The sequence below is a fragment of the Culex pipiens genome, unplaced genomic scaffold (assembly GCF_016801865.2).
Source record: "Culex pipiens pallens isolate TS unplaced genomic scaffold, TS_CPP_V2 Cpp_Un0146, whole genome shotgun sequence".
In the NCBI taxonomy this organism is placed as follows: domain Eukaryota; kingdom Metazoa; phylum Arthropoda; class Insecta; order Diptera; family Culicidae; genus Culex; species Culex pipiens.
Genome location: NW_026292963.1, coordinates 1 through 25,000, shown reverse-complemented (window position 1 = coordinate 25,000; position 25,000 = coordinate 1). Strand labels below are relative to the sequence as shown.

The 25,000-nt window shown below is 37.3% G+C and overlaps 1 protein-coding gene and 1 long non-coding RNA gene across 2 annotated transcripts; one reads left to right on the top strand and one right to left on the bottom strand.

The window, feature by feature from the left end:
* Positions 1-6: 6 nt before the first annotated feature.
* On the top strand, positions 7-2,300 carry LOC120425123 (uncharacterized). Its single transcript, XR_008212757.1, has 3 exons — positions 7-797; positions 941-955; positions 1,334-2,300. It is a non-coding gene; the product is annotated as an uncharacterized LOC120425123 (long non-coding RNA).
* Positions 2,301-10,243: 7,943 nt separating this feature from the next.
* On the bottom strand, positions 10,244-15,127 carry LOC128092267 (uncharacterized). The gene is made up of 2 exons (XM_052711572.1): positions 14,661-15,127; positions 10,244-12,083 (listed from the first exon to the last, which is right to left on the bottom strand). The coding sequence occupies exons 1-2, from the start codon at positions 14,713-14,715 to the stop codon at positions 10,795-10,797; spliced, it is 1,344 nt and encodes a 447-aa protein (XP_052567532.1). The 5' UTR covers positions 14,716-15,127; the 3' UTR covers positions 10,244-10,794.
* Between the last annotated feature and the right edge of the window lie 9,873 nt (positions 15,128-25,000).

The following is a 25,000-nucleotide window of genomic DNA, read 5'->3' as shown; positions in this document are numbered from 1 at the left end:
AAAGAACTAAACAATTTGACCATTATCATTCATATTTCATGTAGGCCAGCAACAAAAAAAAAATGTGGTTGTACTAAATTGTATCAACTGCTTTTTGGAACAAAGTCTTGTTTTATATCCATCACATATGTATTGATGGAGACGCATGGTGTTTTAAAACTGAAAAAGACGGGAATGCACTGCGATGGGGTTTTTTTTAAATAAATGACAAGCTTATTGACCTGGCAGCCCATAAAATCTTAAGGTTGCGGCCGATGCTTCATTACTTTGAAATGATTCTAATCGTTACTCACCCAAATTTCGTTTCATTTCCTAACTCACGACCACCATTGATCGTGTTTGACTCGCAAGTTAATTTAAAGTTTCAATCCAATGCATAATTGATAAAAATCAGTTCCAACCAACTCCGAAGGCCATCCCATTAAGGGTGAAACACCAAAATGAACCGTTGGGTAAAAATAGAAACATCTGTAACAGATTGAACTTGATGTGGGTTCAGTTTATAACTTATTTGTGTTTTCGATCACAACGAGCAGACCCCGCCACATGATGCCTATTTCGTTTGCCAGTTTTGCCTAATAACGACAATGTTGTGTGTGTATGTTTGTGCGTTGTTGTTGTTTTTTTTTTTCCTTTAGGACGAATTCCCCCGACAACCAGGCGTCCACAGGCATCGTTCCGGCCGGAAACTGCCACGGTTGGAGATCCCGGACGAACCACGACCACTCCACGGCCGTCGATTCAGCACAACAGCGATGACGACTACGATTGGTCCAGTCTCGGCCTTGACTCTGACAGTAAGTAGTCGAGTGTCAAGTGTGTGCACCATGTGCGTTTCAAGGTGGCCCTATTTTGCTGGGAGCATCGCCTCTCTTTTATTTATAAAGCAACGTAAACTTACTTGATTGTGTTTCTTTTTTTGTGTTTTTTTTTTTTGTAGTTGGAAATAGACTAGGTAAATGGCCATAGCTTGCACTTGCTTCTTGTTGACGCATGGCATGTATTATTTTTGGATAAGCTGCACCGTAATCGATAAATATGCACGCAGAATAGTTCGTACAACGACACACGACCAGCCTGTAGAATGTGGAGAACCTCTTCATTTGTAATGTGAAATGATTTGTTTGTGGTTAGCGTGTAACTAAGTCATTGATGTAGCACATCAACAAAAAATGCACGTTCAATTCGTAGTAGGCTATGAAAGCATCAATGATGGTCGTTACACTTTTAAATGTTTCTACCCAGGTGGATCTATAGTGCAAACTCGTCTTGTCGCTAAATTGATTCGCCTGAGGTTCACCCATGATTTCATCGAAATTCGATATTTTCCCAGGAGCCGGTGGAGATGACTCGAACAATGACGTTTCTGGCTCTGGCGCCGGAAATCAGGGCCGGAAGAAACCCTCCAAGTGCACGTGGGCAATTGCCAACTGTTGCAGTCACAATTCGGACCGAATTCGTTACTACTGCTTCGAGCAAAATCAGTGCTACGGTGCATTCTGGGGTGAAAATGTCTGCCGCAGGTACTTCCAGGCAGCGTTGAAGGAAATTGAAACCTACTACGATATTTGATCCGGGCAAACATTGGGTTTGTACATTTGAAGTTCTTAACGAGCGGATACTCCCAATATCTTAGTGGATAGTATGATAATGAGGAAAATGTATATTTATTAGGGTGGTTCGAATTTGACTATTCATCTTCTATTGTAAAGCTGAACTGTATGGGTATAATGATTCTAAATCATTCTAACATTAGCTGGCTTGGATAAAAACTCGAGCAGCCCAAGCTGAATACGTTTTCCATACGATTTTGTATAGGGAAGCACATTTTTATGCATGTTGGCAATTTTTTTTTTTCAATTCATGTCAGCATCATAAGCCGGCTTCTGGCGATTCATTTGGAGTTGGTACTTAATATCGATATTTTTATGAAGCTCTCCGTAACGAGCATAAAAATGGCTTAGGCTGCTCTTGCTTTCGAAAAATTGTGCTCATATTTCAGATTTGGGATCAGTACACCTTAGAAATTCAGCTCTGCAACGGAAGGCGATGAGTTAAATTTGAACTTCCCTAATATTCATTTTTGTACATCAAGAAGCAGTGCATGTGTCTTTCGCAGTATATTCAGATGTCAATAAAAAATACTATCGAAAATTCGAGTGCTAGAAATCTTATTGTCCTTTGTTAAGCAACCTTTTTTTCATTTAAAACTATCTATAAATTGTAAATATATTTTAATCAACCCTGCCCCACATGGTTTTACATAATAAAAAGATTCATGCGATCAAATTTTCTACAAACGGCAACTTTTTGTTCTTTGATGACTCCTTTCCTTATCTGTAATTCTCACCTATTGCTGGATTGAATAAAATTAAAATGATCGTACCATTAAATTATCGTGAGTGATCTAACATGTCCTGGGTTAATAAATACTGATTCTGCTCATAACTGAGAAAGAGGCCTAAATTACCTCAAGAAACAATATTCAGCTTATGGTGCAAAATTCTGGGTAGCATAATTTTCACGAAACAATGTTCACCGTCAAACTAACATTAAACATAACATTAAAAATTCCGTTCCGTCCTCATCAACAACTCCCATTAAGTCACTTCCAATCAATCTAGTGTATTGCCTATCAAACTTTTCCAATTCAACTTGTCCTGACGGTACCGCTGCGGAACAACGATATTTGTCAATCTAGGTCAATCATCCGTAAGCTGCTTCCCATCAGGCTAAATCGATCTTACCGAGATGGACGGCATCCTCTCTTGTTACTTGTTTTTATCAGCCTTACGCTCAATCATATTATGAATAACTTTCAACCGCAGATGCTCCATCATAGATAGATATAGCAAAATACGCGTTGTCTTCTCCTGCGCTTTTCGTTTAGTAGTTGTCCCCGACAACTATCTTTGGTCGCATTCAAGCTCCACTGTGGATATGCTTATTTATGTCGGAATTATTTCCTGTTTCTCCTTAGACAGATGCTGCTCGAAAGATACAAATTGAACCAGTACAATAGATGAGAAGAAAAATTGAAGCAAATCAGTTTCGAATTTGAGAAAACCAAATTTAAACACACTTTTTAAACATAATCAAGCTTCTCCTAGTAAAAACAAAAACATTTTCAATTTGCACAGATATTATTTTTTCATCTGGCTAATAAAAGTTTTGATGAACAAGCATTACTCTCCAAACCGCTCGCTAACTCAATCCAAGCCCCGTCAAGTTCGTCCTTTGCCGTGCTTAAAAAATCCATAAATAAGTTTACATAAATAAAGGTTAATCAAACATAATCCTCACATCACACAGCACCACAGCAGAAGAAGAGTGGTTCGGTAGCCACTCTGTTCGCACAAATGGGGCCTGAATCCGGAAGATATACCGTAAAAAGGTTAGCAAGGTTCAGGAGCATGGGGCGAAGGAGAAAGTGCCCGACGAGTGACGTCGAAGAGAAATACGGAAGCGGAAATACGCCAGCGAGAACGCACCCACCAAACGTTTTCCTTCAAATTGAATTTTCCACGACAGACGTTCTAAGCGATTCCTGATGCCTGTGCTCTTGAGTGCCGCCGGTGGACTCAACGAAGCCTAATCGTAGACACTGCTGCAAAGTGGGTGTGTATTTGTGGAAGTGTATTTATAGAAGGTGAAAGTGTAGCAGTGCTGGTACACGGAGAAAAAAGAGTTCCCAAAATCGTGAACAAGCGTTCATGAAAATGGGAACCTCGAACAAAGTGTTCAAATCTCATGGTACGATTTTGAAAAACGTACCATGAAATTTGAACACTTTGTTCGTGGTTCCCATTTTCATGAACGCTTGTTCACGATTTTGGGAACTCTTTTTTCTCCGTGTAGGAAGTGGTTTCTTTTGGGCAGAGGTCCTTAGGTCGGAATTGAAGAACAAACTGTTTTTTATGAGCTAATGAGTTTAATTTATCATTTATATAATAAATCAAAAAATAAATTAAAACATTCATCTCATGTCATTACCTTTTAACAGTTAATTAACAGTTTTTGCACCGACCAACAAATTGCATGCAATTTTTGCTTGTCTTGGGGGTGGTTTGGTGGTTAGCGTGGTAGCCTCTTACCCCAGCAGGCCCGTGTTCTATCTCAGATGGATCCGGTGGCATTTTTTGAGACTAGATTTGTCTGACCACGCCTTCTATCGGATGGGGAAGTAAAACGTCAGTCCATTTAGGTAAAAGAGGTTTTGGGTGACTCACCACACATAACCTACGGACGTCTAGAAATGAGCAGAATCTTGCAACAGAGACCACAAAAGACCGGTTGATCGTTAAAGTGGATTGCTTTGCTTTTTTTATGTTTCTGAGGACCCCAAACTTCATGCTTTTCCTCCATTTGAACCAGCGCAGTTTTTTTTTGTCAACTTGTGTAAGCCAGTGTAGTCTATTATCGAACGCTTCAAAGAGTAATATATATGAAACGATCAACTGATCATAATTTTGTGATCATTATCTGATCGACTGTTCTTGTTTACCTTCATTAGCGTTCATTAATCGACAGATGGAATAATATTGAAATATAGTAGACTATCTCCTTGTCGATATTGAAGGGATCGCCGAGAGCGGGAGGTATCAAATAATAGAACGAAAAATCAAAGCTGCTTCTTGAAAGAAATGAAATTTTTAATGACAGCTGGAACATTATGGATATCGAGAAGATGATTCTTGATATTGATATTCTTGATCTTGATCTTTGCTATTTCAATATTAGTTCATCTTTCGATGGTGTTTCAGTCCTTCAAACTGTATGCATCTCTTATCCTCGGAATTCACTCAAACTCGATAGTCCCTTGGATTTCATTTGCTACACAAATATTTTACCTTTCTTCATATAGTCGGAATAAAGTTCAAAAATGAATCTTTTTGTAAATTTATTATTCTATGTCTAGATGGTTCCTTCGGTATCGACAAGCGGGGAACTGCTGGGATTACAGTTAGCCAATTTTTCGAAGCAATTCATGTGAAATTCAGATTAAATCTCCCTTTGAGCGCCCCTGTCCCTGATTTGCGAAACCACCCATAGCTAGAGGGATAGTGCATGCAATAGAAATCTCGTGCAGACCACGAGGATCTCTGGTGGATGTATGCGAATAAAATCAATTGAGTACAGAGGGCAACGTGCACACACGCATGCGCAACACTTGGAATGTTGCTGGCTGCCCTACAACAAGCCCTACACCGTGACACTGGCGACGTCGGTTGTGTGCCGTGAGGAGAATCCCGGAGAAGGGAAGCGACCCTTTTTGTCGTTTTTCTCACGTGCAATTGTGCCACCCCCTTTGCCACCTCCCCACCCCCACGAGCAACAGAGCACCATGCGGTTGGATGTGACAGTCTACGTAATTAGGCATCATTTCCAGTGAATCTGGAGGAGAAAGTAATTGTACGGCATGAAAAATGTACACACTTGACACGTGGTGTGGCAGAGGTGGTGCCGCAAGGGTGGTGGATTGGCGCGTGACAGGATTGAGGACGACGCAATGTGTTGTGGCACCTGGTGGCATCCTCGGGGTTTAGGGGGAGGGAGTGTGGGATAATGTAGAAGAATCCTTAAAGCACACCCGAGATAAAGCATTCTGATGTTTTATGAGCGCTGTGCCGTGCTCTGTTGGTCCCAAACGAGAAATGAAGAGAGCTGATGATGAGACACAGTACAACAGCAGCAGCAGCATCACGCAAAACAAAGTGTGAGAGGTTGTTTGGGGATTGTGGGGGCAAATATTATTAAACTTTATTACCGTCCACTTGTCAGCCGTATATTTTAACAACCTTGACCTGTTGTAGACGGTCGGTCCACGAGTCCACGTGGTCAGGCTTTGCGCACATACACAGGCACATGTTCACAGGGAGAAAGTTTCGGAGAATGCTTAGGTCATGTGGCCGTCCAGCTAATAGTTTAAGAGTCAGCATCTATTAATGGTGTAACGGTGGACTACTAGTGATAATTTTTAGTCGAGTGCAGCTGTTTGTTCTAGCGAAGCGAGCTGTATCTGAACGTTTATAAATCGCTGAGCTCCACAAGAGTAGTTGAAACTTTTTTTAACTGTTTTGTTTATCTATATATATAAAAAATTTCGACGGTTTTGTTCGAACGCGAATCAATTCAATACGGAGCGTCGGATCGAGGTGCTTTTTGTTGCGTTGGGTTCGTATAAGCCCAAAGAAGGTTCTTACGCTAACTAATTGACACTTTGGCCACTCTGGGATCGATTCCGAAGCATCTGCAGATTGTATGGGAAAATTTACGTAAAATCAAATTTTGATCACAGGAGGCTGAATAAGCAAACAAACAAAAAACGTCAAGACGAAGTTTGTCGGGTAAGGCTTGTATAGTATAAACGTTTTGGGATTTGTTATGAAGGAAAAGTACAGCAATTTCCTGTCCAACAAATTCAAAGTATCCTTTTATCGGCTTAAAACAACGAACAGTTGACGTTGCAACCACTGGTATCTTTATTTTAACTAATTTTAGTCCTTTACACAAGGGCTTGGCCGCTCTTAGCTCCTTTGTGAATGTAAATTAAAATTTTGGTCGCTCACCGTGGGATTCTAACCGCAACCTCTGGATCCATACTTTTCATAATTGAAGCCGTTTCTTGCACAGAAAAAAAAGTTGAATTTTGGAAGGTTGAAAATTTGGTATGTTGAATATTACCTCTTTTTGAGTAATATTACCTAAAAATGTGAACCTGATGAATATTCATCAGAAACTGATGAATATTTACCAGTTCCTGATGTAAAATTAATCATTTTTTTTACACAAGATCTGTCAACATTTCCTAATGAATATTAACTTTTTTTTGATTCTGTGTACATTAAGGGTGCCCAGAATATGGGACTTTTTTTAAAACCTCGCTCCACAAGCTGAATATTGTTCCTTGACCTATTTTAGGACTCTGGGCCAAATATGAGCAAAATCGTTCATCATTTACCCATTGATACTCGGAGGTGAAGTTTGTATGGGAAAAATCGAAAAAATGTATGGAAAACCTAAGTTTCTTACGGTTTGGTCTGCACGGTGCGCTACTTCCATCCAAATATTCTCAAAGTGAGATTCTTATTGGAAATTTAATGCTCTTCAACTTTGTACAACATACCAAAGCTGTAAAACTCGATCCTGAAAAGTTATTACCGATTTAAAATAGTCATTGATTTTTTTCACTAACTTTAGGCTCGGGTATCAATGGGTTAATCTCAACCAATTTCGCTCAAAATTTACAGAGATGCTAATATCCCAATAAACCGTTTTCCGCTTGTGAAGCAGGGGGTCATTTTTTCTGGGCACCCTAGTGTACATGATCTGGAAGGTGCTCTACAACTTTCCCGAAGAGAGTATGCTCGTCTAAAACGTGTATTTTTGCTCGAAAATCACGTTTTAGACAAGTTTTTTTTTTCTTTCAGGGGCAAGCTAGCTATGTAGTAAATTTCTTCTTCACCTCTAACCAAAAATGGATCACATGAAGTAAAAAGAAATTGAATAATAACTTTTTGGAAAACAAGTGCACAGAAAACTCGGTTTTTATGGAACAACCAAAGTTATTCCCGCTAATTCTAGAGAATAAATCCGGTCTCTAAAAGTAAACAAATGTAAAAGAAAACTTCATTGTGATTTGATGTGACAATATTTGTAAAATTGTTATGATAATTCTCACCTTTAAATGATGGAAAATTTACATTATTGCTCAGTAAATATCAAAATTGTTGAAAAGATCACGCAACGCATTCAAGTAACAGCAAATCTCGCCCTAATCGATCCATTCTTGCTCCATTTCGTCTCATTATAATCCATTTTCAAGAATTTTCTTTCATTTTGGGTGTCTTCCTGGAATTTGGCTCTACGTTTGCCATGTCGCTCCACTCGGCTATTATCATCATCAGCGTTGTCGTCGTGGTCGTCGTTGCTAGTCCTTAATCCCAGAGGAATGTACATTGTTGAAAAGAAGAGGCACGGAGGACAAAAAAGAGAGCACGCTCCATAACCGACAGCAACCCAGCGCAGGGCAGCACGGTTTGGTTAAATTGTTTTTCCGTTTTGTGTGACTCGGCTCTTTCCACTTGTGGAGCTATTTTGTCTGGAAACTTAACCAGACTAAAATCGATGAAAGGACCACCCCACCGCCTCTTTTCCCCCCTTGGGAGGGTTTCATGATCGAAAGATAAGGGCAACCAGTGGTAAATGTGGCTTTCGATGCAATTTGCTTTCATTAATATTAATTCACTAATTGTTTAGTGCTTTGCACACTAGTTGAACGTGCCATTTACGGGCAGCTAGATGACGTCCTAATGAGCCCCTACATCTTTAAGTGTGATCTTTTCGAAACTGCTTGGTAAAAAATGGCTCTCGTTGTCGTTTAACAACGCAAAGAAGAAACATGGGAAAATCATCCATGTCATTCTCCGTGAACTTGGGCACGCCGCATAAATTCCACTGTTTTCATGCATCATTTCCGCAGAATTGGAGTGAACGTCGCATTACTTTACTGTTCAGCATCAGTCAAGGTGCTGACATCAAGTTCCTCACCATCACTACCCACTAGGGTGCCCAGAAAAAATGACCCCCTGCTCCACAAGCGGAAAATGGTTATTTGGGTTATTTTAAGCATCTGTGTAAATTTTGAGCGAAATTGGATGAGATTAACCTATTGATACTCGAGCCTAAAATTGGCGAAAAAAATGTTTTTCATACAAAAATGACTTTTTTAAACCGCTAATAACTTTTCAGGATCGAGTTTTACAGTTTTGGTATGTTCTATAAAGTTGTAGAGCATTAAATTTTCATTAAGAATCTCACTTTTGGGATTATTTGGATGGAATTAGCGCACCGTTCATAAATTTTTTCGATTTTTCCCATACAAACTTCACCTTCGAGTATCAATGGGTAAATGATGACCGATTTTGCTCATATTTGGCCCAGAGTCCTAAAATAGGTCAAGGAACAATATTCAGCTTGTGGAGCGAGGTTTTGAAAAAATGTCCCATATTCTGGGCACCCTACTACCCACCCACCGAACTTTTCTCAAGCCAACCTCCACCAACAAAGAGACGAAAGCAGCCATCACTTTGACATAACAGACGTTAGCCCCAACCGGTTCAGTATGTTTGTCTGTGGCCCCCACCCACCAGCAGCCCGGACAAGAATGGTTTTGTGTGGTCGGAACGTGCAAAAGATGCTTCTAAGACTTTAATTGTGGGAGCTTTTTTTTTCACCGCACAAAATGCTCGACATCATTTTGAATGTGATGAAAAAATCTCTTCATTCGTCACGCTACATAAAATGAGTGACGACGGTTGATACTGGCGAAATTTTGCTTTGTGCCCTGTAAGAGCAAAACTTGTATTCTTGATCGCAGAAGACTTTTCCTGCCAGCTTATGGTACATTAAAGGATAATCAGCTGTAAAATGGCTTTTGCCCGATTCTGTCGGAGAAGATTTGGTCTGATACACAAGAATGAGGATTGCGCTGGTGATGAGAAAAAAGGCCATTACACTTATAATTGTTTTACCACTTTCAAGAAACAGAATACTACTAATTGCTTTAAGGAGAAACTCCCATAGTTTTTAATAAAAAAAATGGATATTATGGAAAGTTTTTCCTAAACAATTTAAATCTAGAAGCATTGTTGTGCATTTGTTGTTCATTACATGAATGAATTCTATAGTACTGAGGTTAAATCAAACATATTTAAAAAAATTTCAACTGTGACAGGTTTTTTATTTGTTGTTTTCCTGTTTTCTGTTTCCGTTTACAACCAACTTTATTTGCATCCATTGTGATTAATGATATACACAGCTGAAAGAATCCCCCAAAACTCTGTACTGCACTTAAAAAACTACTGTAAAAGAAAAACCAATACTAAAGTGCTTAAAAGAACTTTCCAATCCAACTAAGAGAATTGAAATTGATCAAGTTTTACGCAAATTCGAGCAATTTTAAGATTTATTACTTTTTTAAACCTCAAATTTAAATGCCCGTTTTAACACACTTTCCTTTGTCGTAGAGAGCTCATATTTGGCATGAGTTCATCTCATGTATATATAAACAAACGCTGAAAGTTTCAAGTTTCAAATCGGAGCACATCGATACGGCCTGTGGCACATTGTAGAAAAATTTGCTCCTTATGATTTTTTTTCTCCAATTTTGTTTTAATATCATGACATCCTTTGATAAGTGAGCAGAATAAAACAAGAAATAAAAAATAAAAAGAGCACCTCAAATTATGACCATTCCGAGCAAATCTTATTGCGGATCCTGACTTAGTTGAAAAATCAACCAAAATTTCAAAATAAATGCTCTGATATATTTAAAATATCTATTGCTGTTGGAACTTTTCAGTAAATGAAAATTCATCCATTACTTTGAAGCTTTCAATTGTTTATTCAATGTATGCTTCCTATGAACGAGTAAAGAGAGTTATGTGCAATAAGCTGAAAATGCAATAATTTTCAATTAACCTGAAATTAAACACCAAACACGACTTTTCATTTGCCACCCAACCGAATGAAGCTACCGCACCACCCCTTTTTCGCTGTTGCCAAACCATTACCATTGTGTGGTGTGTATATATATAACTTGAGAATGTCTGGCAACCTCAAGAAGTGAAAAGGAATGATATCACTTTACGCCGGGCTTTCTCCGTGGGGACTGGGACTGGTTTTGCGATATATTTGCACCTGCCACAACAATTCCGGGAGGACTCCCCCCTTTTCTTAGGATGGTTGGTGGTGAGTTATTCGCAACGCAGTGGCATCCACCCATAGGGAAAATCAAGCGTAAAGATGCTGCAAGACTGCACAAGAGGTTTCGCTAGGAAGGTAAGAAATTTGTGAGACCGAACCTTTTTCCGCAAATGAGAGAATCTTGGTTCCGCCGAAAAGGTTTTGCTTCTCGCTGTCGCTGGAATGTGGCGGTTGCTTGTACTTCATTTTCTTGGGGAAGAAATTGTTCTGCTTCTCCAGGCCGCTGCCGACGCCGGTGCCAATGTCAGTCGCTTCGAAGAACGTGTCGACGAAGGAATTTGAGAAATCTTTTGATAGATTCGCTTGCAAATATTTGCTGTAGTAGTGCTTCTCGGCGTAAGTGTTGCCAATATTTATCTTGTTACCGTAGACGCGGTCCAGCGCTTCAAATACGTACTCATTCTTGGCAATCCGCGTAACATTCGGTCGCTCCCGCAGCCCCAACTTGTGTAGAATGTGATACTTGATAGTTTGCAGCAGGATTATCTCGATGGAGGAGCTGATCTTTTGCACTACCGTGTCCTCGGCATCACGTCCCGGCTCGGAACGGTAAAAGCTGCTTTTCCGAGAGTGTGCCAGCTTGCGGTTGTAAAACTCAGTGATGACGTCGGTCACAAGATAGATGGTGCTGAGGATGGTCTGCGAGTACGATGCCAGCGATTCGTTCTCCAACCCAAATTCGTATATCTTCCGGTTGGTCGAGAGCAGATTGTTCAGACTGCATCGCTTGGAACGTTGCTCACGTTTCACACGCGAGCCCAGCACGTCTCGCAGGTATGACGCTTCCAAATCCTTCTGAATCTCGCACAACCGGTACAGAATAAACCTATCTAGACAGCTAAATTTGATTGTATCAGTCCACGATTTATTATCAGTCGAGCAGTGGATCCGTAAATAGTTCACCAAGGCGTTTGCGATATGATTGACGATATGGGAGATGCTGTTTGATTCATTAAAGTAACTACTAAAACTCCCGTCCAACAGATCCAAGCTCCAAGCGCAAACCTCGCCGCGTGGTTCATCGATATAAGATACTTCAAACAACACTTGCCCAACGGATTCGTTTCTTGACGTCGTCTGCTGCTCAATGCTGCTTGTGCCATTCACACTGGCATCAAGTATGCTCACAACCAGCTCGAACGGGGGTTGATTATGTTGGCTCTCGATGGAATCGATGGACGCGAAGCAGCGGAAGCAATTGATACTGGAAGTCGTTTCCGAGACGTGAACCATCAGTAGGACTAGACTTGTGAGCCACATGTTGAACATTTTACGATTTGAACTGCGTCGACTGTATTGACTACTTGTCTGGGTTTCTGCTAGGCATGTTGAGAAATGAAATTGTGGTTTTAACACTCAAACGCTCGGGTAGTCATTTGACCCCTATTTTTTTCTTAAAAATCTCATAACTTTTGATAGAATTGACCAATTTGGATGCTTCCGGTTGCAAAAGATCCAGATTTGTCTATATTTTCAACTGTCAGATGGGGGACAAATATGGTCCACTTTAACCGGAGATATTCCGGATTCCGTTGGGGTACCTCGGCCCTGCTATATAAGTCTCTGGTTAATATAACAAAATCTATTTCATAGAACAATGCCGGAAATGATGCAAAACTTCAAGATATCATTCTAATACATCATCCTGCAAAAATAATTGACATGGTCAAGACCTTTGGGCACCGGGACAGGTTCCAACCGAAAACGGTTCACTGAGCTGATGTTAATTGGTGCTCAACTGGAACCGGCTCCGGTGCCCCGTAGGACTTAACCATGTCAATTATTTTTGCAGGACGATGTATTAGAATGATATCTTGAAGTTTTGCATCATTTCCGGCATGTTTCTGTGAAATAGATTTTGTTATATTGACCAGAGACCCATATAGCAGGGCCGAGGTACCCCAACGGAATCCGGAATATCTCCGGGTAAAGTGGACCATATTTGTCCCCCATCTGACAGTTGAAAATATAGACAAATCTGGATCTTTTGCAACCGGAAGCATCCAAATTGGTCAATTCTACCAAAAGTTATGAGATTTTTAAGAAAAAAAATAGGGGTCAAATGACTACCCGAGCGTTTGAGTGTTAATGATGTTTCGTTTTTTTAAACTAATTTTTTAGTTTTACTATCTGACTGGAAGTTTGTTTTTTGTTATAATCACTATTTGAAGTGAATCGAAATCCTTAAGAATCTTTTACAATATTTTGTTTTTAAATTTGTAATTTAACCGTTTTAAAAAAGTCGCTGTCTCTTTCTCATATTTCCAATTCACCGTTTTATTTTTCTACCACACTAAGATGAAAAATGATTTTATGATTTTTTGGAACAGATTTCGTAAATCTACCGTTAAAAATGTCGTTTCCAAAAATCGTCCTTATCTAACGATTGATTTCCTCAACTTTATATTATTTTGAGACAAGCTAAAATGAATTAAATCGTTAAAAGCATTTTCTCGTTGCAATGTTTGAGCTGAAATAAATTTTCGGCACATTATTCCACCTTCAAATGGTAATTGTGCATGCTGAACATTAGGCCGAGATGCTTTTGTTTATTCTTCTAAATGCATTCGCTTAGTATGACAAAAGCGCCACTTTTCGGCATAGTCTTTTCGCATCTCAAACGTGAAACTATAACAACTTTTCTAAGGATGATTTTTAAATTATTCACCTAGAGAAAAAAATTCATATTAAAAATTGTTTCAATACTTCGAAATAATTTGATAGTAAAAATCTCAAATGAATATTGAGCAAACAGAGCACACTAGCAACAAATCACAAAATGGAAATTTGGGTCGCTTGCAGCTGCCAAAATCTCGTGCACACCTCTGACGATGTGGCGAAGATAATGTTGACGGTGATAATGCAATGAAAATCAAGTCAGAAGTATGGGCGGATTCTATTATATAATCGCGTTGATTTCAGGGAAAACGTGGAGAGAGAGAGAGAGAGAGAGAGAGGGAGAGGAGAAAAAACGGGACGAGTGGAATGGGATGCACACTTTGTCAACATTTTTGTTATAGAGAAGCGCGCTCGAAAGCTTGGGATACATGACACCTGAAGCATTCAGGTGCAGAAAATTTAGTCGGATAGCAACAAGTTAGCGGTTTGTTGTTCTATATTATCTAATAGTTTTATCCTGGCCCGGAAAATGGGTGTGTCGATTATGGTTTGTGTAACGGAGCTATTTTCAGGCCATAAACGGGGTGTAGCGGTGAAAATAATCAATGATCAGCAAACTAATTAAGTAATTAGGTTACAGTAATCCTGCTGGTATGGCATACTGTTTGAAGCTTACAAAATGATCCATAATAATATAATTGGATTTTCGAATGTGAGTTTAATTAGCTCACTTTACCATTTAACCTTCGGGCCAACAGGGCAAATGCTTAATTTATCTTCCCGGCTTTTCAATAAAAAAAAAAATGAAAATTTCCACTATTTATTCTTTGTTCCCATCTGATGACACTCACAGCTGAGTGCTTTCATCGTCACGTCAACATAGTGAAGTGCTATGCTAGCAATAGCTGTGTCATATCTGTAACACGTCGTCCTAACACTGTGTGCATGATGAAGGCAATTGAGCGAACTATGGCAGTCTGCCTTCAATACGGATGCCTCCGGGGGATGTCTGTTTGAAAGTTTTGCGAGTATAGTGCAGTGTACTGTTTGCGGGCGGGGTGGCTATGTTCTACCAAAATTGGAATGTTTGAAACAAATAGAAAGTGAAAAAAACGAAACGTAGTGTCAAATATGTATGCAAACTGCTAAATGCACAAACGACGGCTACATGTCAGTGGTATAGACAGACAGAAAAAAGAGAGAGTATTAAGTGGGGAAGGACACAGAGGGTGAATGACAACAACATCTATGATAATCGAATCAGCTTGTCCTACCTCCAGCATCTGATGACCTCTGTGATATTCCGCGCTTCATTTCGTGCTTTCCCATAACCTTTGTACTATTATCAGATGAGTGACGAGCTGCGGTTGATGCGTTGGAGGTTGATGCGGATGCGGATGTGGATGCTGCTGCGGAAGTTGATTGTTGTGGCTGACCGGGGGATTGATGCTGCTGCTGCTGTTGCAACTGCTGGCTGAGGCGGCGCTGCTGCAGCTGTTGAGATGAGTTCAATTGAGCACTGCTTGGTTCGGTTGGATGTCTGATCTTTGGACGAAACCCCTTGCTAGGGTATAACGGGTACTATCGTCCAGCTATACGGATCCAGTCACGGCTTAGTTCATTGTTGTTATACCAGATGCCTGCGAAAGGTTGAGAAGGTTTTGATAAGAATTATGATGTGCATTTTTTGCAAGTTCTACCAGAATCAGTCTGAAGTGCTGAGCCATTTTAGAAAGACTAGCGGGAATTCCCAATGAATTGGGGTTTTCAAACATTTCTATTCCGTGGAATAATCGTCGCGATCACATTCATTTTTAAAATGTACCGTAAACTGGGGTGACTTTGATAGCCCGGGGTGACTTCCCAAGTAGCAAGAAAAACATCGCTCTTTATTTTTTGTTGAACAATTGCTGCATAAGTGTTTTTATTCGTTAATTATTGAACAAGTGTCAAAAAATTTGGTCAATTGTTCACATTTTGATCAAAAAACCATTGTTCAACATGGCTGTGTAACACAAATGCCAAATCTAGCAACGGATTACGAATAGTTTGATGTTTATTCTGACCTCAATGAAACATGCTTGTAGAACTCGAAAAGCAAAATGACATTTGCAGACATGATGTTTCATTTCAGTTTGCTAAACGTGATAACATAGTAGATTTGACCTTTGGCTTCGGCTGGGATTTCTCGTAAACAAGTTGTTTATGTGAAGTTCGCGTTCGTGTTCTAAAAACCGAGCAAGGACATGTTGACGAAACAAGCAAGGATAGTTCTAAAAATAGAAACAGCTTATGTTCGAATGAAGTTTTGGCAAACTGTTAGTGAACTTGGTAAAACCTAGATGACCGCAGACTTCTTATTGACGTTTAGGGGTCGTGCATAAACCACGTGGTCTCCTTAGGGGGGGGGAGGGGGTCCAAAATCCGACCGAAAAAAACCATGAAAAGCCATGGGGGGGAGGGGGGGGGGTCGACGGCTGACCACGTGGCCTTTAAAAAAAATCTTTTCTATACAAAAAAATACGCGCATTATGTTCACTTATATGCATACATTTTTTGTTACACTTTAAAATCATACAACTATTGTGTTTAGAATTATTGCTTATATTTCAATGTCACAATATTTTCCAATTCAATATTAAATTATGTATATCAGCAGATTCATATCAATACTTTGAGCCTGTTATTGAATGAACACTTTTTAATACTCATGTAATTCCTTCTTACAAAAGATTAAAAGCTTAAAAAGCTTAAAAAATAAAGTGACAGTATCCAAAGTTAATATACTTTAAAAATGCATACCAAAATGCAAACAAAATTTCTTTTTTATGTTGATGGTATCTTGTAGCTAAAAATGTGCTTGCAAATTTGCATTGAAAGTAGATGTAGAAATATATTTTCAAAATCTTAGATCTTAGCTACGGTGATTATTGGTCCTATAAGTGATCGAAGAATCTTTATCGAAAGATTTCCTTTTGACACTTAAAACAAACTCAAGATATCTTGTCTCTCCTCTCACATGTCTCTCCTCTCTCATATTTTTTTTTATGTAAAAAGAAACTAAAAACCCCAATTTCAGGATTATCGCGCAGTTCCAGTTTCACTACCTTATTTGCAAGTGAAACGTCTAACATTAAAAAATACCCAGTCACGGAAAAAACGTACGATACATACTTTAAGATTCACCAAAAAATTGGATGAATATTTTGGTCTAAAAGGTATTCCTTATTCCATGGGTTACACAATTCGGATTGTTATATTACATAACATTTCATAAAATACACGTAGTACTATCCATCGTCAAAGTTGTAGGTATTTTTTTTTTGTTTTTTTTTATGTTAATAGGGACCATCTCTTGAGCCAAAGAGAAACATGGGCAAACATTTTAGATTTTTAGAAAAAAAAACAAACTTCAAGCAAACATTGTTTTTTTTTTCTTAATTAATTTAAAGATTAAAAAAAAGGGGCCAAAGGTGCACTTTCCTGAAAATATTTGTTTTTCTTTAACCCTCCACAACCCAACCCCGCCTTTAGACGGGATTCGATTTAAAAATCGCCAAACATCCATTTTTAACCAATTTTTGATCTTTAAAAAACATTGGAAAGAAGAACTCTTAAAATTTTAGGAAATTTATAGGTTGGAAGTTTTACTTGTTTTATGTAACTTTGCCAATGTTTTTTGATATGTCATTATTTTGGGGGTCAACTTTGGCTGTGTTTTTTTACTAACTTTTCCTATATTTCAAGTAAAAAGAAGTATGCTATGATTTTTCTAGTGTCCCAGACATGCCTCTACGCATTTTTGTTACAATTTTAATGAAAATGGTGCTATTTTGTAGCAGAAAATGTGAAAAACAAGCAAAAAATGAAAAAGTGACTGTAAAAACAAGAAAAATTTAGATAGGCAAAATGTAATGATAATGATAGGAGGTGGTAGAATAGGCCAAATACTACCAAAAACAAACATAAACTAAACAAGATAAATGCAAACTAAAATACTTAAAATTAAACAAGCAAAACATAAAACAATAGAAGTAAAGTTTTTTGTAGAACAAAAGTTGCTCAAAACAACTTCCTGAACACGGGAAAAATAAAAAATTTCGAAAAAAAATTTGAGTATTAGAGGTTAAGCTGGGAAAGTGTCCTATAACTTCAACTTCATACCTCAAATAAAACCACTCAAATATATAGACACATTAAAATAATTTGAATTACATAATTTTCAAATGCCGATATCAATATGTGAAATAAATTTCAATACAATGCCGTTAAAGATCAACATAAATAAAACTCCTTAAAAAGATGGAACGGTTTTTTCAACTCGTTGGTTCTCTGGCATTACTCAACCAACCGGGACAATTTTTTTTGAGTGAATTATAAGGATGTCTAGATGATCTTAAAACTTTGCATAGCTCGATTTGATCAAATCTGTAATTTTTGCGATCAAAAATGTCGTTCCAACTGTTGTTTGCTCTTGTAAAAAAAAATCGCCCGAAATTCCGCGGAGACAAGCCCGAAAACCTGCGAGTTGAAGTTGAGTAATTCTCGCTGAAAGTGGACCACTATTTACACAAGGTGCTCAAAAATCAAAAGCAATGTACTTTTCCAATAGCCCCCACCAAGTTATGAATGAAACCATGTTTGGTTGGTTTAATTTGTCCTCACCTCGGCGCCACAAAGCTAAAACATTTTTTTAAATTGGTAATTTTTTGACTTAGGCGCGTCTACAAAATTGCTCATAACTTTGCAAAACTTCAACGAACCCTTGATGTTTAGGGGTGTTTTGGAAAGGAAATGAGCAGAGCTTTCGAATGAACTTGTCAGAAAAATACCGTTCCATACATTTTTTAGCCACAAAACACCAATGTATTTTTAAAAGTCATTTTTGAAGGCCGGCGCCCCGCTTTATCGAAAAACTGACAAATCCATTCGAAAGCTGAGACGATTTCACATAAAGGACCAATAAATCTAAGGTGTATGTTCCTCCTATCTTTTTTAATATAATTTTGATTCTGCGAGCGCAGCGCTCCGTTCGCATTTTGGGCACCCAAAATGTTGCAATTTGCTTGCCTCATTTTAAGGTTTTGTCAAAAAATATAGGTGCTCACTTTTTAAATGATAGTTTATTGTCCAAGGATCAAAATGCACTTTCGATAATTGACCAATATTTATGTTTTTGGGTTCTTCCAGGCAATTTAATGTCGAAAAATTGTTTTTTTTTTACTTTTTTTTTTTGTAAAATGCTCACTTACAATTGGGTGGACTTTTTTTCAGTAGAACTAATGAATGTAGCATGTAGGAAATTTCACTACGAACCTTTTTTCTCTAAAAGAAAACGTAATATCGATACTCCAGTGCCAAGATATTTTAGTTTTAGTGAGAAAAAAAAGTGCCAATTTTACAAATTTCTCAGAATTAACAAGCACGGCCTATTATTTACATGCGGCATATGTTTTGGAGGCCAGAGTATGGTTTCTTATAGTTATTTTGGTCGCTGAATTCGGATCTGGAATCAAATTTCAGATAAACAGTGAACAGTGATATTTTAGTCACGCTCAAATATTATTTGCGTGTATTCCCCATAGCCACTTAGGGATCGGCAGCCGAAGCCGCTAACCACCGCGCCACGAGGCCTCTCAAAACAATCAGAAGTTGAAAAAAACATTCTCCATAAAAAAATCCGTGAGTAAAATATCAATTAAAGGTGAGCGAAAGATGAAATATGACCGAATTCACTAGCGATTAAAATTACAGCATATTACCGCAAATAACTTTTGGGCGTGGCTCCTAATTTAACTGTTTATCTGAAATTTGATTCCAGATCCGAATTCAGCGACCAAAATAACTATAAGAAACCATACTCTGGCCTCCAAAACATATGCCGCATGTAAATAATAGGCCGTGCTTGTTAATTCTGAGAAATTTGTAAAATTGGCACTTTTTTTCTCACTAAAACTAAAATATCTTGGCACTGGAGTATCGAAATTACGTTTTCTTTTAGAGAAAAAAGGTTCGTAGTGAAATTTCCTACATGCTACATTCATTAGTTCTACTGAAAAAAAAAGTCCACCCAATTGTAAGTGAGCATTTTACAAAAAAAAAAAGTAAAAAAAAAACAATTTTTCGACATTAAATTGCCTGGAAGAACCCAAAAACATAAATATTGGTCAATTATCGAAAGTGCATTTTGATCCTTGGACAATAAACTATCATTTAAAAAGTGAGCACCTATATTTTTTGACAAAACCTTAAAATGAGGCAAGCAAATTGCAACATTTTGGGTGCCCGAAATGCGAACGGAGCGCTGCGCTCGCAGAATCAAAATAAGATTAAAAAAGATAGGAGGAACATACACCTTAGATTTATTGGTCCTTTATGTGAAATCGTCTCAGCTTTCGAATGGATTTGTCAGTTTTTCGATAAAGCGGGGCGCCGGCCTTCAAAAATGACTTTTAAAAATACATTGGTGTTTTGTGGCTAAAAAATGTATGGAACGGTATTTTTCTGACAAGTTCATTCGAAAGCTCTGCTCATTTCCTTTCCAAAACACCCCTAAACATCAAGGGTTCGTTGAAGTTTTGCAAAGTTATGAGCAATTTTGTAGACGCGCCTAAGTCAAAAAATTACCAATTTAAAAAAATGTTTTAGCTTTGTGGCGCCGAGGTGAGGACAAATTAAACCAACCAAACATGGTTTCATTCATAACTTGGTGGGGGCTATTGGAAAAGTACATTGCTTTTGATTTTTGAGCACCTTGTGTAAATAGTGGTCCACTTTCAGCGAGAATTACTCAGTTACCGTTCCAACGTTTTAGGGAGACTTGGGCATCCGTGTATATTGGACATACGTTGGGCGTCCCAGTGTTAATAATTTCAAAGATATTGAAAAGATTGAAAAAATAACTTATATTTAATTATTTTTTTGTATATATTTTGAGGTAATATCTCAGCAACCAAAAGTTGGATCAAAAATCTTAAATCGTAGATAATTTCCTAATCATTCAGATAGCCTATTTAAACAACTAAAAATATATTGTAAAATCAATTCCAAATTTAAGCTCAATCTTTTTTTAAATTTATCAAAACACGTAGTCGACAGCAAATTCAATTTAAAGTAAGAGTAAGACTTAAACAATTTGGCGGTCCATGATTAAAAGAATGGTTTTAAGCGCGATCGATTTTTTCGATTATTTTCACATGACTTTTGTTTGTACAGCCGAGCAATTCTCTACAAAATTGGTCTTTATTCTTTAATTTTAATTTTTGAGTTTTTTAATCCGTCTGAAACTTTTTTGGTGCCTTCGGTATGCTCAAAGAAGCCATTTTGCATCATTAGTTTGTCCATATAGTTTTCCATACAAATTGAAATATGAAAATTCAAAAATCTGTATCTTTTGAAGGAATTTTTTGATCGATTAAGTGTCTTCGGCAAAGTTGTAGGTATGGATATGGACTACACTGAAAAAAATGATAAATGGTTATTTATTTTGCTGATTTTTAGTTTCACATTTTGTCACTAAAACAGGTTTTTGTATTTTTTTAATTTTGTCAACTTTTCAGAAATTTCCTGAACGGGCAAAAAATCTTTGTTTGAGTTATTTATTTTTAAATCAATACTGATTTAAAAAATCGAAATATTCATCGCAAAAAAATTTCAACTTTATTTTTCGATGTAAAATCGAATTACAGTGAAATTTTCATAAAGTGCACTGTTTTCAATTTATAGCAATTTTTAGGTACCTTTTTAAGAATAGTTGCAGAAATAAATTACACAACTCGACTTTTTTTGACACACTGAATCATTGGAATCAATCATGCTTAATTAAAAAGAAAAGTAGCTTTAGATTGGATTTTTATGAATGTTAGGAATAAAATTAATATTAACATAAATATAAGCTTTCATAATTAGATAATTTCCTTAAAATAATATAAAAATATTTTTTCCTGAAACAAAACTTTTTTTTTATTTAATAATTTTGATTTAATGAAAATATTTAAAAGCGCATTTTAATTAAATCATGAATGCTGATTATATAACAAAGTAGATTTAATTCTTAAAGCATATTTATTCTGGATGCAATTAATTGCACTGCAATTCCATAATTTTGAATGCATATGTTTTACTTAGTTTCTTGTTTTGTTGAGATTTTTTTTTACTTTCTGTACAATTTCAATAAATTGTTATACTGTTATTATTTACCTTAAACTTTGTAATGTAATACTTTTTTCACACTTTTAAGTGAATTTCTGTTTTTTATATTATTAAATTAGTTTAAATGGTTTTACAGCACATACACAAATTAAAATGTTTTCTTTTTGAACCAATGTCACCCCCTCTAAGGGGTGAGATTGGCTAAATTTTAAAACGATTTGCATTTATGAACGGTGTGATTATACTCAACTTCTGGGAAAATGTTGGTAAATCATTTAAGAACATTCCCCAACATTGTTTATTTCGATATAATTTGGTTTTATTGTGGTTAAAATAACAACAGTAATATCGTTTTTTGACCCAAAGTCACCCCCACTGACAGCATATAATTTGTGGATAAACATTTTTGAAATCTAAACTAATTTTGTTTTTTTTTAGATTTTTCGCCTGGGAGGAAAAAGCCACGTGGTCATATAGGGGGGGGGGGGGGGGTTTGGCATGAAACCACGAAAAACCATGAGGGGGGAGGGGGGGGTCAAAAATGCTCCAAAAAAAGGCCACGTGGTTTATGCACGACCCCTTAGGCCTGCTCATTCAACAAAACCCCTCGTGGAAAGAAGCAGACGCGCGCCCGGACTTGACATTTGGAGTGATCTTGGGTTCGATACTTGCCCTGAGCATTCTTCATCAAAAAGGAAAACTGCAAATGCAGCACCGGGAACCAGCAGCAGAGTAGAGTATTAGTACCAAGCGATGTTAATTAGCACTCACACATAATTGAAAAAAAAAATCCCCAAAGGCATAATTAGGAAATTGAATGATTTTTTATGATTGATATTTTTGTATTATTCATCATTCATATTATTATCATTCATAAATGGTGTATCCCTGTCCAAACTAATAAACTAGTAGTTAAAGTATCATAAAGCGACATTACTCACAAATAAAGGATTAAATTAAGAAAAAAAAAACTTTTCAGCGAACACCTTGAACGTATTTTATTAAAAGCCTGTTTAACATTCTTGTCTGCCACGATATGTTCTTGAACGGTTATAAAAACGTTTGCCTAACTCCCTCCTGCATCTTAAAGGCAGAATGTTGTTAAACGGTTCTAACGACGTTATCCAACCCGGTTCAGAATCTTATAGTCAAGAGTTCTTATGACATGTTCAACAAACGTTCTCTATGCAAGTAGGACGTGCGCTGGTAAAACTTAATTAAACCACGCACATTTCTGACAGATTAAGAGATGTTCAACAACAGAAAAACGTGCGCTTTTTCCAGCGTTCAAGAGTTCTCAAGGACGTTGGGAAAACATAGTAAATGAGTTCAACAACAAGTTCGGAAATCTTTTGGCGAACAAAGTGTGCTACTTGGGTTTGATAGGTTTTTCAAATGCCCGTCAAATTAATATCTAATCATTTTTGAAATTTTTGAGTTTGTAAGCATTAAGGGATAGCTTATTATCGAACATGCAAAAATGTGACTGTTACATTGGACGTATCAAAATTAGTGACCAAATCAAATTTCTATCAATGTCACCCCGGGCTATCAAAGTTACCCCAGTTTACGGTATATGCCACATTCTCCAGCGAAAAAAACGACACGTTTTGGCTGATAGGTCGAACATTTTAAAAATGAATTCGTTTTTTTATTGGTCCAGTCATCAATCACTGCTGGATAAACAGTGACAAATGTATAGCACAACTAAAACATGAGTTATTAATTTGTAAGAAATCAAAAAGGTCATCTCGGAGTGATCGTTGTTGCCAATGAAAAGTTCGACTCAATATTTGTTTTCCATAGTCACTACTTGTAGAAAAATCAATGTTTATTCCGAATCTATAATAACATTTAAGTTTTGGAATGGTTTCGATATCATACGAGACATATTACGACAAATAGTGAAACATTTCATGACGTTGCTGCGCCGGAATGTCGTCTGTTGTGTGCTATCTTATGACAACGACCATTTAGTACTATTCGAGAAAATCGATATTTAAAGTTTGATGATAAATATTTTCAAAACTATGGATGATAGAGTCAATTTTTTTGAAGCAATCGGTTCGTATACTACCGTCATCAGGGGTGACATTTGGTCTGGGGGGTGAGATAGGGTCATACAAAAATGCTGAAATTTGTATGACCCAATCTCACCCCCCAGACCCAATGTCACCCCTGATGACGGTATCGCTGAACAAACGCTCCAAAATTCAACTCATTTGGTTACACCAGTTAAAAGATACAGTAAAATATGTAATCAAAAATCTGAAAAGCACGTGTCACAAGTGTGTTTCGAAAGCAAAATTGTACTACGTGTCACAAGTGTGCACAGAATTCCCATACACACGAAAATAGGTTTAAATCTATAGTTTATTCGACTTAATCAGTATATTTTCAAAAACTAAAGATTACATTGCCTTTAGAAAAAGTGTATCAACATTAATTTGTGAAACACAAGAAAATTTTTCCAAATTTTCCAACAAAATGTATGACGTGTCACAAGTGTGCACGATCATTTTGATGATAAATTGGTCTATGTCACAAGTGTGTATTGCGATATCCGAGAAACGGAAGCGAGTTCCCAAAATCGGGTTAAAGCATCTTGTAGTGTTTGTTAAGTATAGCAAAACGTCATCATTAACTCATTTTCGACCAAAATGGTCGTTGTCACAAGATAGCACACAGCTGACGATGTGTCATATGGGCCATTTCGCCCCAAGTGGCACACCACTCGAAATTGACTTACTTTGATCAAGTTCAAATTTGGTGGAGCTATTGATACTATCAAAGATGTATGTATGTATATATGTATCACAATTCTTGGAAACAAAACTCGTCGATTTTTTTAAAAGAAATTGGGCGCTGAATTGAATTCCGTAATCAGATTTTCGATTGGAACCAAACTGTGATGCATTTTGTGCAATTGGAAACTTTACATTCAATTTTCTCAATATACATGCGATTTAATTTATAATTGAAATTCACTATCATGTTTCTCAGACGATTTTACATAAATCAATTTTTCCCATGTTAGGCGAGTTGAAATCTCTTGAGATAATGAATTTAAAGCCTGCAGTTGCAGAATTTACCAACCACGCGATGCATTTTGAGTGGAAATGGTCAGGAGCAGGGGCGCCGACTCTGGGGGGGCACGGTACTTTTTGCCCCCCCTAAAATTTGGCTGGGGGGGTAGCCCATACAGAAATTTTGGAAGAAAAATATTTCTATTTCAAATATATAAAAAAAAAATACAGAAATAATTGAAAATAATATCTAAAACTTAAATGGAACATTGTTTGTACACACGGATAGAATTCTTGTAAGCGAATCCGTAAAATAGCTCAAAACCATTTGTTGTTTTCAAAATCGCTGAAATTTTTTGAACAAAATTGTTTACAATTTTCTGGATTTAGATGCATTTTTTTTCTAAATCGACAACGTTTTATCTATACCACTGTGC